Below are 16,697 nucleotides of genomic sequence, written 5' to 3'. Positions count from 1 at the left end.
GTCACTTTTCCTTTTCCTTTTTCCTTTTTCCTTTGGGGTCGGAGCATGTACTAGTAGTACTTCCTCCGTTTTTATTTACTTTGCATATTAGAGTTAACTTAAGTCAAACTTCGTAAAATTTAATCAAGTTTATAGAAAACAATATAGAAATTTATCATAATAAATCTATACGATGTGAAAATACATTTAATAATAAATCTAATGTTGTTGATTTGTTATTGTATATCTTAATATTTTTATATATAAACTTGGTCAAAGTTTGTAAAGTTTGACTTTGACCAAAACTAATATGCGAACTAAATAAAAACGGAAGGAGTACTAGAGAAATACTGCTGACGCGCGGGGCCCCCGTGTGTCTCGGGCGATGATGTGGGGCGCACCTCACCGCAGAGACCAGATTGTGTGTGCGGCAGGCGCCCGCACATTCGTGGGGCCCACTACCTTTCCAACTAGGGATTGGCCAACTGCTCCACCGGCCCCACCCCACCCCGGCCCAGCCCCGAGGGAGCTCGCCCTTGCCCTGGAAAAATCTTATTAAAGCGCCCCCCTGCGCCCGAGCTCACCAAGCCTCTCTGTTCCCCTGCTCCACCTCTCCGTCCGTCCTCTGCTGTCAAGCAACCGCCCCAACTCCGGCAAGCAACCTCAGCCCAAAGAGAGGAGCAAGATGGAGGTGGAGATGCAGCTGGACGACGACCTCTTCTTCGCGGAGCTCAGCAAGCGGATTTCCCTCCTCATCACCGACGACGACGAGGCCGACTTCGCCGCCTCGCAGTTCCCCGCCGCCGTCCACCTCCCACCGGTGAGCCCTCCACCCTTCCATCCCTTTCGTGCTTCCTGCTTCCTGTCTTGCCATTTCTCCCGCCGCTGGGCATGCATGTCGTGTGCGCCGAGCTACCGAGCTCGATCGCTTGCTCGATCCATCGACCGGGTTGGTTAGCTCTGCTTCTTTCCGTTAGGTTCTTGCAGCTGGCTGGCTAGCTAGGGGCTTCTCTTCTCTCCTCGATTGGTATGGTAGTTAGTTGGTGGCGCCAGTACCAACTTGGTACCTGTTATTAGTTGCGGCTAGCACGGCCACACGACATGGCTGCGCTTGCGCACACGACCAAACCAAACCAAATCACACCAAACCCTACTTTTCCGTTGCCCCGATTAAAAGTGGAGAGCCGAAGCCGAAGAAGACAAGGCAGCTCATGCATGAGCGGCCGTGTTCGTTCCTCCCTCCTTCGTGGTCTCCAACCATGTCAAGAGTTCTTCAGTTGGCATAAGCAACAGCCTTGTCCCACCAATAATTACCTACCTAGCATCCTCATGTGCGCAGGCGCCATGTGTGTGTGTTGTTCTTACGCCGCCCGCTGTGAATTACTGTGGTAGTTAGTTAGATGATTGATTGATTGAGATGGTCGTGGCGCGGATCCGGGGATGGAGTGGCTGCCTCTGCCTGTCGCTGGCCCAGTTGCATGAGCGTACGCGCAGAATTTCGTTCACGCGCAGAATTTTTGATGGATAAGCATCTGCCATCAGCCAGCCAGGAGTTTACATGGGCGCGCACGGATGTACCTTTCGTGCGCACGTCAGTGAACGACAGCCGGTGCATTTAGAGGAAACCAAACACCTTTTCTGTGAAATTGACCATTTTCGTAAGTTGCTGTTCACAAATCCTGCTCCGGGGGTGGGGCCCTCTGCCACGGCGGACAAATCCTTTTTATTTAAGCCTGGTAATAAAGCGGCAATGCTACACGTATAAACACTTTACAGGTTTTTACAGGTGGGTTAGTTTTTATTGGTCAACAAATGAGCAGGACGACCCACCCCCTGAAAATTAGGGAAGGAGAAGTTTGTGATTGGTTCTTAGATGGAAAGAGCTTGTAAATTTTTGTATGTCTAGCATTTTTGGTAATAAAGAGCCTGCTTGGCTTGGATTGGATTAGATTGCATTAATCCACCGAAATTCTGAAAGAGTTGTGTGTGAGCGGCACTCTTTGTTGTTGTGTTGTAGTAGTAAGCTTCAAGTTCTCAAGTGAGCTTGGCATCACCAGTAAGGAAGGAGTAGAGACCAACTAATTAGCTAGGAAAGGGTCAGCCCCTGATGTGCAGTGCACTTAGTGATACTCATTCGTGTTGAGAACCACGGAGAAAGAAACATATGTCCCTCTCGTTAGCCATTCCTCAAGTAGAAGCTTGCAAGGTACGCCCGCCCGCGCAACCCCACGTACGCATGGCTGTAGACGATCCGCGTCGTCGCCGCACATGTCCCTCTCTCTACCATGCGCTGCGTAATTACCACGTACTTTACCGCTCCAAAGATTACTAGTAGCTTTTAACCCCCTCGTTAAGTAACCAGTTTACTCTAATACTTAGTTACCGTCGCCCATACGTAGACGGTGCGAATTAGTAGTAGCACAGTCACCACTCACCCTGCATGATTGACAAAGAATCAATTGTTTTTAACTACTAGTAGGATTAGGAGTAGAATCGATCGTCCAGACACTTATCATGTTGCATACGACCAAGTGATCCATCCATGTTGCTTTGGAGTTTGGACTTTTGCTTAGCCTCCAATCTGTCTACTCCATATTGCTTGCACACAAACCCTTCATCATGCGACTCGTACTGCATGCTCGCTGTTTCCTCCCCTTTTCTTTTCTCTACGTAGGCCGGGGGCAAGCCTCCTTTTCACACACACAAAAAAATCTTTTCTCCACGTACAAATATGATGTTTCAAGCACTTTTCTTTTCTTTCTTTTTGAAGACAAAAATCCCTGCTACGTGACAAGATCGAGCAGCTAGCGCTGAGATGAAATCTTTGCATGCACGCAAGTTGCCATGAGTTTAGTAGCGACCTTAATGAGCTAGTTGCCGCCTCCTGTTATACAGCTATTGGACGCCCGATTTTTCTTAATTTTCTTTTAAGTAAGTCACTACATGCATGCACGATGGCATGATCGCATCGCATCACATCATGTGCAGCAGCTCGACACTAACAGCTATGCGATTTTGATTCGGAATCGTCCAGGGTTTCTCCATGTCCATGGCGCCCCATGTGCCGTCGATGTTGGCGCCACCGGCCTACACGCTGTTCCACCACGCCGCCAGCTACGGCGCCAACCACAGCGCCGGCGACGCCGGGAGAACGTGGCAGCAGCAGCAGCATCAGCAACCTCAGCAGCAGCAGCAACAACAGTGCGGCAGCAAGGGCACCGGCGTCTTCATCCCCCGGTCCACGCCCGGCTCCGCGCACCCCAAGAGGAAGGGCCGGAACTGGAGCGGCTCCAAGGTCGCCGCGCACAAGGCCAAGGCCCAGGCCCAGGCCGACGCCGGCGTCGCCGCAGGCGCGCCCACCAAAAGGCGTGCCTGAAAACCTGCTCCGAAAAATGCACCCTAAAAATCAAAAAATGGCCGACTAATTAAGTAGCTCCAGATGCAGGCGCTGGGTTCTCAAACGGGGATTGGATTAATTACATTAAATTAATATGCTTAATTGTGTATTACCACCACTACTACTGTTATAATATGGTAAGTAAATAAGCCATTGTTGCTCCCAGGGCTAGTTAAATGTGTAATGTGAGCCCTAGGGATGCATGCACGCAGGGGGAGGGAGGGACCGGGGGCACGCCACGCCAATAATAAGCGGCGGAGCACGTAGTATTTTAGGGTACTACCGCCTCCTGCCCCCACCATGGAGTGGAACTGTATGTATAGTGAGGCTGGCGTGCATGTGGCGGTGCCGTGGCGGCTCCCTCGGCTGGGCTGATTTTTGTAATCTCTACTCTATTCTTTTTTCTTCTGTAAGATTAATGTACTGCTGCTGCTCCATTGTTAAAGAATGCAACGAGTAATGATTGATGTCTTGTGCTGGCTCTGGCTGGGCTCATGCGTTCCGTTTTGTTTTCTCCGTTGGATCCCGTTCCCGTCCGTGGGGTGGAATCTCTGGCAGGCCCTGGAACATGTACTGTGCGAAGTGGAGTAGATCTGGAATCTGCTGCGGCGCCGCCCCTCCGTGTTGCGTGGGGATTGGCGGGATTGCGTGTGGGAGTTCGTGGGGCTTGTTGGGTCGGGGTGTGCGCCTCGCCTCGACGTCGGGCTCCGACTCAGGCCAACTCCACCGCGCGATCCCAAACGGACATCCGTTTTACCCGATTTTTGTTCCTTTGGGTAGGAATTTGAAGTCGTGTCTGAGCTTGTTTTGGGATGCGGTGGCCGTGCGCCCAGCGCGCGGCCGCATCCTTTTGCCCCATCTTGTCCGCGTCTATTTAAAATAAAGGGACGTTTCAAATGCCAAGCCCCAATTCACGACCCGAGTTCATCACGCCGGCAACAAAGCCAGCGGCCTACACCCCGACGGCCATTTGCATCTCGACGGAAGGCCGCCCGCCGCTACTGGACCCAGGCGCCACGTTGAGGTCGATGACGGCCGCGGGGCGTGGTGTGGACGACGCGAACAAGCCCACGTCTGGCGACGCCGAGAAACGGGTCTGGCCGTCGTGCCTGGGTGGAGGAAAGCCGGGCGACATGGGCGCGGCGCGCGACGTCGGCGACTGGCAGTGCGTAGGCCGGGCGACCGACGAGCCTGTGCTCGCCGGGCCGACGGCCGCTGCATGGAACCCCGCCGGACGGCCCATGCCAAGCATGAGGATGGCCTGCGCTTTGTTGACGAAGTCCTCCTTCTCGTCGGCAGCGGCCTTGCGCCGCGCGGCCTTCAGCTCCTCGCGCTGGGCGGCGAACTTGGCCGCGGCGGCATTCATCTTGACGACCGCTCTCCGTTCCCTCCTCTTCGCCGATTCCGCGTCCAACTTAGCGATCTCCTCCGGCGTGTACTCCGACCGCGGCTTCCTTGGCGCCTTCTTCTTCACCTTTGCGGTCGGGTCAACGGCTAGGCCGCCGGAACTCGGCGGGGCGTCGGCCATGGACGGGGGAGAGAGGGGGGGATGGACGTGGGAGGGTTTGGGGTAAATGGCACCAAATGGCCGTCGGGGTTTTTTTGATTTCTCCCATCGACAGGCGGGCCAGGAGAGGACAAGCGCGCGCGTCCCACCCGTCCGGGTGTTGTCCGTTTTACCCCAAAACCGGCACAAGTTTGAGCCGGAGATGGGTCGAAAGCGGACACAAAGCAGACAAAAATCCGTTTGCTCCCGCGCGCTGGGCCGCCTTTTTTATCCCTTTTACTCCAAACGGACGGGGCCGGATAGGATAGGGTCGTGCGGTGAAGTTGGCCTCAGGATTTGTGCAGATATTTCCTGATCGGAGTGGCTACCTCCAGCTCGAAATCGACGGGGTTTCGGCTGGATGAGTTGGGCGATGGTCAACCGGTGTCGGGGAGGCGGACATGTACAGACTGGTTACGTGCACGCAGTAACGGAGTGTCGAGGCGCACGGCTGTGAAGTGCATGCATGGAAGCGTGGCCGGCAGGGCGAATCCCCGGGGTGGCGGGCGACCTTCTCCGTGCGTGCGCCGCGACACAAAATACGGCGCCGCTCCGTGCGTGTGACAGCAACGGTTTGTGCAGGGGCAGGCCAGTGGCGTAATGGCTGTCGTTAGAGCATCTACACTCGGACATTGCAAATCCGGCTCGCGTCCGCGGGCACCTCAAATGAACCATTTTACATCCGTCTCTCTCATATTTCATCCTTCTAAATTCATAGTATAAAACATGTCAAAGTAATCCTACATACTACATCTATGTACTACCCTAGCCACTGTTCATCGTCGGAGATATCCACGACGACGGTGCCGGGCGCCGACTGGACGGGCGGGTAGGAGGGCTCCGGCTCATCCTCCTCCTACTCGACCTCATCCATGTAGGCGAACATCTCCGCCTCGTCCGCGGCCTCTTGCACCTCCATCTCCTGTCGGCGACGACGTCTTGACTTCGCACCGGACTCTGACCGGAGGGAATCGAGGATGGCCTGCTGCTCCGCCTGCAGATCCCCGTCACCAGTGTCCCCACATCCTCCTCCTCCGCCTCCTCCTCCCCCTCCTTCTCCACCTCCACCACCTCCTCCTTCTCCTCCAACTCCTCTTTCGGATCCACTGCATCCGAAGGTAGCCCTGCGGCGATCCGGGCTTCGCGCCTTGCCCGGATCTGCTCAAGGAGCTCGAGCCGGCGCTCCGGCGTCAGAAAGGGCTCGCTCCTCACCCGGCGGCGTGGGGGCATGGCTACTAGGTGGACGGTTGAAGTGGAAAGTGGGGGCGGCGGCGGACAGGAGGAGGCAAATGTGGATGGATGGTAGGGTTTCAGTGCCGCTGGTCGACTTAAATAGTCGGGCAATGCACTACACGGCCCGCCGGAGCTGCACCACGCGGCGCCACCGGTCCGAAGAAGGAGACGAGCTTCGGACCGCCGGGTTTGTGGGCGTTTTCGGCTGGGACCCTTCCGTCAGTTCGACGTGGCGGGCGTGTCCGGATGAGCCCGGGTGCCCCATATCTGCCTTTTATTTGGGTTGGATATAGAGAGTGCCGGCCAGTCCGGGCATTTGAGGACCGTATGAGAGACTTGTTTGGGTCAAAAAATCATGACCAGACAATGGCCAGACGACCTATCCAAGCGTTTGAGACGGATTTAAGAAGTCCAATTGTAGATGCTCTTAAAGCCTTGGAAGACAGAAGAACGCACACAATGTATTTAATGAACAATCATACGAGTCCCCAGGTTGATACATTTGCACTACCTCCGCGGCATGTGACCTCTTATCACTTTCTCTTTTCTGTACAAAACAAGGGTGCACATGTACGTAAATCATGTCATACGGCGCATATTACGGCTTTGAACCCCTCAAACCTGTTGGGTAACGTAGCAGAAATTCAAAATTTTCCTACATGTCACCAAGATCTATCTATGGAGAAACTAGCAACGAGGGGAAGGAGAGTGCATCTACATACCCTTGTAGATCGCTATGCGGAAGCATTTAAGAGAACGGGGTTGAAGGAGTCGTACTCGTCGTGATCCAAATCATCGGAGATCCTAGTGCCGAACGGACGGCACATCCGCGTTCAACACACGTACAGCCCGGTGACGTCTCCCATGCCTTGATCCAGCAAGGAGAGAGGGAGAGGTTGAGGAAGACTCCATCCAGCAGCAGCACAACGGCATGGTGGTGGTGGAGGAGCGTGGTACTCCAGCAGGGCTTCGCCAAGCACCGCAAGAGACGAGGAGGAGGTAGGGCTGCGCCAGGGAGAGATCAAATCGTCTGTCTTGGGCAGCCCAAAACCCCCACTATTTATAGGAGAAGGGGAGGAGGGTGCGCCCCCTCTAGGGTTCCCACCCCTAGGGGGGCGGCAGCCCTAGATGGGATGGAGGGGGGCGGCCAAGAGGGGGAGAGGGGGGCGCGCCCTAGGGTGGGCCTTAGGCCCATCTGCGCCTAGGGTTTCCCCCTTCTCCTAGCTGCGCCTTGGGCCTTGTGGGAGGCGCACCAGCCCACTCAGGGGCTGGTCCCTTCCCACTCCTGGCCCATGCAAGCCTTCGGGGCTGGTGGCCCCACTTGGTGGACCCCTGGGACCCTCCCGGTGGTCCCGGTACGTTACCGATAAAACCCGAAACTTTTCCGGTGACCAAAACAGGACTTTCCATATATAAATCTTTACCTCCGGACCATTTCGGAACTCCTCGTGACGTCCGGGATCTCATCCGGGACTCCGAACAACATTCGGTAACCACATACAAACTTCCTATATAACCCTAGCGTCATCGAACCTTAAGTGTGTAGACCCTACGGGTTCGGGAACCATGCAGACATGACCGAGACGTTCTCCGGTCAATAACCAACAGCGGGATCTGGATACCCATGTTGGTTCCCACATGTTCCACGATGATCTCATCGGATGAACCACGATGTCAAGGATTCGATCAATCCCGTATACAATTCCCTTTGTCCAGCGGTATTGTACTTGCCCGAGATTCGATCGTCGGTATCCCGATACCTTGTTCAATCTCGTTACCGGCAAGTCTCTTTACTTGTTCCGTAACACATCATCCCGTGATCAACTCCTTAATCACATTGTGCACATTATGATGATGTCCTACCGAGTGGGCCCAGAGATACCTCTCCGTCACACGGAGTGACAAATCCCAGTCTCGATTCGTGCCAACCCAACAGACACTTTCGGAGATACCTGTAGTGTACCTTTATAGCCACCCAGTTACGTTGTGACGTTTGGCACACCCAAAGTATTCCTACGGTATCCGGGAGTTGCACAATCTCATGGTCTAAGGAAATGATACTTGACATTAGAAAAGCTTTAGCATACGAACTACACGATCTTTGTGCTAGGCTTAGGATTGGGTCTTGTTCATCACATTATTCTCCTAATGATGTGATCCCGTTATCAACGACATCCAATGTCCATGGTCAGGAAACCATAACCATCTATTGATCAACGAGCTAGTCAACTAGAGGCTTACTAGGGACATGGTGTTGTCTATGTATCCACACATGTATCTGAGTTTCCTATCAATACAATTATAGCATGGATAATAAACGATTATCATGAACAAGGAAATATAATAATAACCAATTTATTATTGCCTCTAGGGCATATTTCCAACAGTCTCCCACTTGCACTAGAGTCAATAATCCAGTTCACATCGATATGTGATTAACACTCAAGGTCACATCCCCATGTGACTAACACCCAAAGAGTTCTGGGTTTGATCATGTTATGCTTGTGAGAGAGGTTGTAGTCTACGGGTCTGCAACATTCAGATTCGTATGTATGTCATCTTGCGGATGCAACTACTACGCTATATTTGGAGCCATTTCAAATAACCGTTCTACTTGGAGCTATTCCATTATACGTATCCGGTATCTCTACTCAGAGCTATCCGGATAGGTGTTAAGCTTGCATCAACGTAACTCTTTACGTCGAACTCTTTATCACCTCCATAACCGAGAAACATATCCTTATTCCTCTAAGGATAATTTAGACCACTATCTGGTGATCTACTCCTAGATTACCTTTGTACCCTCTTGCCAGATATGTGGCAAGGCACACATCAGGTGCGGTACTCAGCATGGCATACCGTATAGAGCCTATGACAAAAGCATAGGGGACGACCTTCGTCCTTCCTCTTTCTTCTGCCGTGGTCGAGCTTTAAGTCTTAACTTCATACCTTACAACTCGGACAAGAACTCCTTCTTTGATTGATCCATCTTGAACACCTTCAAGATCATGTCAAGGTATGTGCTCATTTGAAAGTACCATTAAGCGTTTTGATCTATCCTTATAGATCTTGATGCTCAATGTTCAAGTAGCTTAATCCAGGCTTTCCATTGAAAAACACTTTCCAAATAACCCTATATGCTTTCCAGAAATTCTACGTCATTTCTGATCAACAACATGTCAACAACATATATTCATCAGAAATTCTATAGTGCTCCCACTCACTTCTTTGGAAATACAAGTTTCTCATAAACTTTGTATACACCCAAAATCTTTGATCATCTCATCAAAGCATACATTCCAACTCCGAGATGCTTACTCCAGTCCTTAGAAGGATTGCTGGAGCTTTGCATACTTATTAGCATCTTTCAGGATTGACAAAACCTTCCGGTTGTATCACATACAACCTTTCCTCAAGAAAATCATTGAGAAAACAATGTTTTTGACATCCTATCTGCAAGATTTCATAAACAATGCAGTAATCACTAATATAATTCCAACAGACTCTTAGCATTGCTACGAGTGAGAAAGTCTCATCGTAGTCAACTCCTTGAACTTGTCGGAAAACATCTTAACGACAAGTCGAGTTTTCTTAATGGTGATACTTACCATCATTGTCCGTCTTCCTTTTAAAATCCATCTGTACTCAACAGCCTTACGACCATCGAGCCGTTCTGCCAAAGTCTACACTTTGTTTTCATACATGGATCCTCTCTCGGATTTTATGGCCTCGAGCCATTTATCGGAATCCGGGCCCACCATCGCTTCTCCATAGCTCGTAGGTTCATTGTTGTCTAGCAACATGACTTCCAAGACAGGATTACGTACCACTCTGAAGTAGTATGCATCCTTGTCATCCCACGAGGTTTGGTAGTGACTTGATCTGAAGTTTCATGATCACTATCATAAGCTTCCACTTCAATTGATGTAGGTGCCACAGGAACAACTTCCTGTGCCCTGCCACACACTAGTTGAAGAGACGGTTCAATAACCTCATCAAGTCTCCACCATCCTCCCACTCAATTCTTTCGAGAGAAACTTTTCCTCGAGAAAGGACCCGATTCTAGAAACAATCCCTTATTGCTTTCGGTTCTGAGACAGGAGGTATACCCAACTGTTTTGGGTGTCCTATGAAGATGCATTTATCCGCTTTGGGTTCGAGCTTATCAGCCTGAAACTTTTCCACATAAGCGTCGCAGCCCCAAACTTTTAAGAAATGATAGCTTAGGTTTCTCTAAACCATAGTTCATACGGTGTCATCTCATCGGAATTACATGGTGCCCTATTTAAAGTGAATGTGGTTGTCTCTAATGCCTAACCCATAAACTATCGTGGTTATTCGATAAGAGACATCATGGTATGCATCATATCCAATAGGGTGCAGTTATGATGTTCGGACACACCATCACACTATGGTGTTTTAGGCTGTATTAGTTGTGAAACAATTTCCACAATGTCTTAATTCTGTGCCAAACTCGTAATTCAGATATTCATCTCTATGATCATATCATAGATCTTTTATCCTCTTGTCACGACGATCTTTCAACTTCACCCTGAAATTACTTGAACCTTTCAATAATTCAGACTCATGATTCATCAAGTAAATATACTCAACATCTACTCAAATCATCTGTGAAGTAAGAACATAACGATATCCACTACATGCCTCAGCACTCATTGGACTGCACACATCAAAATGTATTACTTCCAACAAGTTGCTTTCTAGTTCCATTTACTAAAAATGAGGCTTTCAGTCATCTTGCCCATGTGGTATGATTTGCATGTCTCAAGTGATTCAAAATCAAGTGAGTCCAAACGGTCCATTTGCATGGAGTTTCTTCATGCATATACACCAATAGACATGGTTCGCATGTCTCAAACTTTTCAAAAACGAGTGAGCCCAAAGATCCATCAACATGGAGCTTCTTCATGCGTTTTATACCGATATGACTTACGTGGCAGTGCCACAAGTAGGTGGTACTATCATTACTATCTTATATCTTTTGGCATGAACATGTGTATCACTACGATCGAGATTCAATAAACCATTCATTTTAGGTGCAAGACCATTGAAGGTATTATTCAAATAAACAGAGTAACCATTATTCTCCTTAAATGAATAACCGTATTGCGATAGACATAATCCAATCATGTCTATGCTCAACGCAAACACCAATCTTGATGGTAGAGGGAGCGTACGATATTTGATCAACCTTCGAAATACTTCCAACACATATCGTCATCTCACCTTTAGCTAGTCTCCGTTTATTCCGTAGCTTTTATTTCGAGTTACTAACACTTAGCAACCGAACCGGTATCTAATACCCTGGTGCTACTAGGAGTAGTAGTAAAGTACACATTAACATAATGTATATCCAATATACTTCTATCGACCTTGCCAGCCTTCTTATCTACCAAGTATCTAGGGTAATTCTGCTCCAGTGGCTGTTCCCTTTATTACAGAAGCACTTAGTCTCGGGTTTGGGTTCAACCTTGGGTTTCTTCACTAGAGCAGCAGCTGATTTGCCGTTTCATGAAGTATCCCTTCTTGCCCTTGCCCTTCTTGAAACTAGTGGTTTCACCAACCATCAACAATTGATGCTCCTTCTTGATTTCTACTTTTGTGGTGTCAAACATCGCGAATATCTCAAGGATCATCATATATGTCCCTGATATATTATAGTTCATCACGAAGCTCTAGCAGCTTGGTGCTAATGACTTCGGAGAAACATCACTATCTCATCTGGAAGATCAACTCCCACTCGATTCAAATGATTGTTGTACTCAGACAATCTGAGCACAAGCTCAACAATTGAGCTTTTCTCCTTAGTTTGCAGGCTAAGAAAATTGTCGGAGGTCTCGTACCTCTTGACGTGGGCACGAGCCTGAAATCCCAATTTCAGGCCTCGAAACATCTCATATGTTTTGCGACGTTTCAAAACGTCTTCGGTGCCTCAACTCTAAACCGTTTAACTGAACTATCACGTAGTTATCAAAATGTGTATGTCAGATGTTCGCAACATCCACAGACGACGTTCGAGGTTCAGCACACTGAGCGGTGCATTAAGGACATAAGCCTTCTATGAAGCAATGAGGACAATCCTCAGTTTACGGACCTAGTCCGCATAATTGCTACTATCATCTTTCAACTAAATTTTCTCTAGGAACATATCTAAACAGTAGAACTGAAGCGCGAGCTACGACATAATTTGCGAAGATCTTTTGACTACGTTCAGGATAATTAAGTTCATCTTATGAACTCCCACTCAGATAGACATCCCTCTAATCATCTAAGTGATCACATGATCCGAGTCAACTAGGCCGTGTCCGATCATCACGTGAGACGGACTAGTCATCATCGGTGAACATCTTCATGTTGATCGTATCTACTATATGACTCATGCTCGACCTTTCGGTCTCTTGTGTTCCGAGGCCATGTCTGTACATGCTAGGCTCATCAAGTCAACCTAAGTGTTTCGCGTGTGTAAATCTGTCTTACACCCGTTGTATGTGAACGTTAGAATCTATCACACCCGATCATCACGTGGTGCTTCGAAACAACGAACTGTCGCAACGGTGCACGGTTAGGGGGAACACTTTCTTGAAATTTTAATGAGGGATCATCTTATTTACTACTGTTGTTCTAAGCAAATAAGATGCATAAACATGATAAACATCACATGCAATCAAATAATAGTGACATGATATGGCCAATATCATATAGCTCCTTTGATCTCCATCTTGGGGCTCCATGATCATCTTGTCACCGGCATGACACCATGATCTCCACCATCGTGTCTCCATGAAGTTGTCTCACCAACTCATTACTTCTACTACTATGGCTACCGCTTAGCAATAAAGTAAAGTAATTACATGGCGTTGTTCAATCACACGCAGGTCATACAATAAATAAAGACAACTCCTATGGCTCCTGCAGGTTGTCATACTCATTGACATGCAAGTCGTGATTCCTATTACAAGAACATGATCAATCTCATACATCACATATCATTCATCACATTCTTCTTGGCCATATCACATCACATAGCATACCCTGCAAAACAAGTTGGACGTCCTCTAATTGTTGTTTGCATGTTTTACGTGGCTGCTATGGGTTTCTAGCAAGAACGTTTCTTACCTACGCAAAAACCACAACGTGATATGCCAATTGCTATTTACCCTTCATAAGGACCCTTTTCATCGAATCCGATCCGACTAAAGTGGGAGAGACAGACACCCGCTAGCCACCTTATGCAACTAGTGCATGTCAGTCGGTGGAACTAGTCTCACGTAAGAGTACGTGTAAGGTCGGTCTGGGCCGCTTCATCCCACAATGCCGCCGAATCAAGATTGGACTAGTAACGGTAAGAATATTGAACAAAATCAATGCCCACAACTACTTTGTGTTCTACTCGTGCATAGAATCTACGCAATAGACCTAGCTCATGATGCCACTGTTGGGTAACGTGGCAGAAATTCAAAATTTTCCTACGTGTCACCAAGATCTATCTATGGAGAAACCAGCAACGAGGGGAAGGAGAGTGCATCTACATACCCTTGTAGATCGCTATGCGGAAGCGTTCAAGAGAACGGGGTTGAAGGAGTCGTACTCGTCGTGATCCAAATCACCGGAGATCCTAGTGCCGAACGGACGGCACCTCCGCGTTCAACACACGTACAGCCCGGTGACGTCTCCCATGCCTTGATCCAGCAAGGAGAGAGGGAGAGGTTGAGGAAGACTCCATCCAGCAGCAGCACAACGGCATGGTGGTGGTGGAGGAGCGTGGTACTCCAGCAGGGCTTCGCCAAGCACCGCAAGAGACGAGGAGGAGGTAGGGCTGCGCCAGGGAGAGATCAAATCGTCTGTCTTGGGCAGCCCAAAACCCCCACTATTTATAGGAGAAGGGGAGGAGGGTGCGCCCCCTCTAGGGTTCCCACCCCTAGAGGGGCGGCAGCCCTAGATGGGTATGGAGGGGGGCGGCCAAGAGGGGGAGGGGGGCGCGCCCTAGGGTGGGCCTTAGGCCCATCTGCGCCTAGGGTTTCCCCCTTCTCCTCCTAGCTGCGCCTTGGGCCTTGTGGGAGGCGCACCAGCCCACTCAGGGGCTGGTCCCTTCCCACTCTTGGGCCCATGCAAGCCTCCGGGGCTGGTGGCCCCACTTGGTGGACCCCCGGGACCCTCCCGGTGGTCCCGGTACGTTACCGATAAAACCCGAAACTTTTCCGGTGACCAAAACAGGACTTCCCATATATAAATCTTTACCTCCGGACCATTCCGGAACTCCTCGTGACGTCCGGGATCTCATCCGGGACTCCGAACAACATTCGGTAACCACATACAAACTTCCTATATAACCCTAGCGTCATCGAACCTTAAGTGTGTAGACCCTACGGGTTCGGGAACCATGCAGACATGACCGAGACGTTCTCCGGTCAATAACCAACAGCGGGATCTGGATACCCATGTTGGTTCCAACATGTTCCACGATGATCTCATCGGATGAACCACGATGTCGAGGATTCGATCAATCCCGTATACAATTCCCTTTGTCCAGCGGTATTGTACTTGCCCGAGATTCGATCGTCGGTATCCCGATACCTTGTTCAATCTCGTTACCGGTGTAAGGGCATATTTATCCATATAAATGTTTTGGTGATTGATGACAATGCATTTGCGGACTAATCGGGTGCTTTGAGTTCTTTCAGATATTCATCTTTCGGCACGAAACGATTATTTCCCCTCAGCGCTCTACTCAAGACGGTGTAGCTTCTTTCATGACATTGTTGGTGGACTAAGTTTCGTAGTAGTCACCGTACTATCAAGAGGGGATCTTCTTCGGTATGGTTTGGGTGGAATCAACACGTACATGTCCTTCTCACACCCACCGTTTCTTTCCGCCTCTCTGGAGCTTCTCTTTTCTCCCCTGTGTGTCTTTTCCTGGACCTAGCGGCAGTACCGCAGGCTACAACGGTAGTACCGCTGAGGCTCACTAAGCGGCAGTACCGCTTCTCGGAGCGGTAGTACCGCTTTATGTCCTCAGCTGCAGTACCGCTGCGGCTCCATGCTCCTACCGCCTCGACCCTAGTGCGCTCTTTCTCGTGTCTGGGCTTTACGGCACTAGCTGCAGTATAGCGGTAGTACGGCTGAAGCTCAGTAAGCGGTAGTACCGTTCCTCGGAGCGGTAGTACCGCTTGATGGCCTCAGCCGCAGTACCGTTGCGGCTCCGTGCTCCTACCGCCTCGACTCGAGTGCGCATTTTCTCGTGTCGGGTTTTACGGTACTAGCTGCGGTAGTAGTGGCGGTAGTGCTGCTTGTGAGCGGTAGTACCGCCCTGCCTCCGCGGTAGTACCGCTCTGGGTCCCAGCCCCAGCCCCTTCTCTTCTAGCGCGGCAGTACCGCTGAGGGGGAGCGGTAGTACCGCCCTGCCCCCGCGGTAGTACCGCTCTCTGCGGGGCTGAGTGGGGGGCAACGGTTGGTTTGTTCCCCCCACTATAAAAGGGTGTCTTCTTCTCCCCTTTGACTTACCTCTTCCCCCAAGCTTCATTATTGCCCAAGCACCATTTATTGCTCAAGCTCCATTAACTACTCCAAGCCTCCTTTTGCCCGATCTATCTCCCTAGCCAATCAAACTTGTTGATTTGCTCGGGAGTGGTTGAGAAGGCTCCGATCTACACTTCCACCAAGGGATTTTTGATTCCCCCACTCATCCTTAGCGGATCTTGTTACTCTTGGGTGTTTGAGCACCCTAGACGGTTGATGTCACCTCGGAGCCATATTCCATTGTGGTGAAGCTTCGTGGTCTTGTTGGGAGCCTCCGATTAAGTTGTGTAGTTTGCCCCAACCTTGTTTGTAAAGGTTCGGTCGCCGCCTTCAAGGGCACCAATAGTGGAATCACGGCATCTCGCATTGTGTGAGGGCGTGAGGAGAATATGGTGGCCCTAGTGGCTTCTTGGGGAGCATTGTGCCTCCACACCGCTCCAATGGAGACGTACTTCCCCTCAAAAGGAAGGAACTTCGGTAACACATCCTCATCTTCATCGGATCCACTCTCGGTTATCTCTTACCTTTACTTGTGCAAGCTCTTTAGTGTTTGTTCCCTTGCTTGCTTGTGTGCTTGTTGTTGTTGCATCATATAGGTTGTTCACCTAGTTGCACATCTAGACAACCTACTTTGATGCAAAGGTTAATTTGGTAAAGAAAAGCTAAAAAATTGGTAGTTGCCATTCACCCCCCCCTCTAGTCAACCATATCGATCCTTTCAATTGGTATCAGAGCCTCGTCTCTTTATTAAGGACTTTATCGTCCAAAGAGTATGGTTGATACCGTAGACGGTGTGGAGGAACACTCCGGTGTGAATCCGATCTCGTCTACGGGCGATGGGGAAATTCGGTCTCTCGTGAGGAGTTCAATGTAGCCTTAGAGACATTGAAAACCTCCATGACGACCGAAGTTGAAAACATGTTTACTAAATTTCTTGAGGGGCTTAAACTATCCACCGCACCGTTGAAAGTGGGGGATCCCACCAACAAGGTGTCGGATGCTATC

The 16,697-nt window shown here is 49.8% G+C and overlaps 1 protein-coding gene across 1 annotated transcript; it reads left to right on the top strand.

The window, feature by feature from the left end:
* Positions 1–541: 541 nt before the first annotated feature.
* Positions 542–3,848, top strand: LOC125517018. Its single transcript, XM_048682252.1, has 2 exons — positions 542–799; positions 3,014–3,848. Exons 1-2 carry the CDS (start codon positions 665–667, stop codon positions 3,353–3,355), a joined length of 477 nt encoding a protein of 158 aa, XP_048538209.1. The 5' UTR covers positions 542–664; the 3' UTR covers positions 3,356–3,848.
* The last annotated feature ends 12,849 nt before the right edge of the window (positions 3,849–16,697 follow it).

This window comes from Triticum urartu, chromosome 1 (assembly GCF_003073215.2).
Source record: "Triticum urartu cultivar G1812 chromosome 1, Tu2.1, whole genome shotgun sequence".
Taxonomy (NCBI): Eukaryota; Viridiplantae; Streptophyta; class Magnoliopsida; order Poales; family Poaceae; genus Triticum; species Triticum urartu.
This window is presented reverse-complemented; position numbering and strand designations above follow the sequence as displayed.

Bases quoted from the DNA above. Each gene is read 5' to 3' on its own strand.
- LOC125517018 (XM_048682252.1), top strand. From the start codon at position 665: ATGGAGGTGGAGATGCAGCTGGACGACGACCTCTTCTTCGCGGAGCTC. The intron at 800-3,013 runs GTGAGCCCTCCA...GGAATCGTCCAG, and splicing joins CCGCCGTCCACCTCCCACCG to GGTTTCTCCATGTCCATGGC.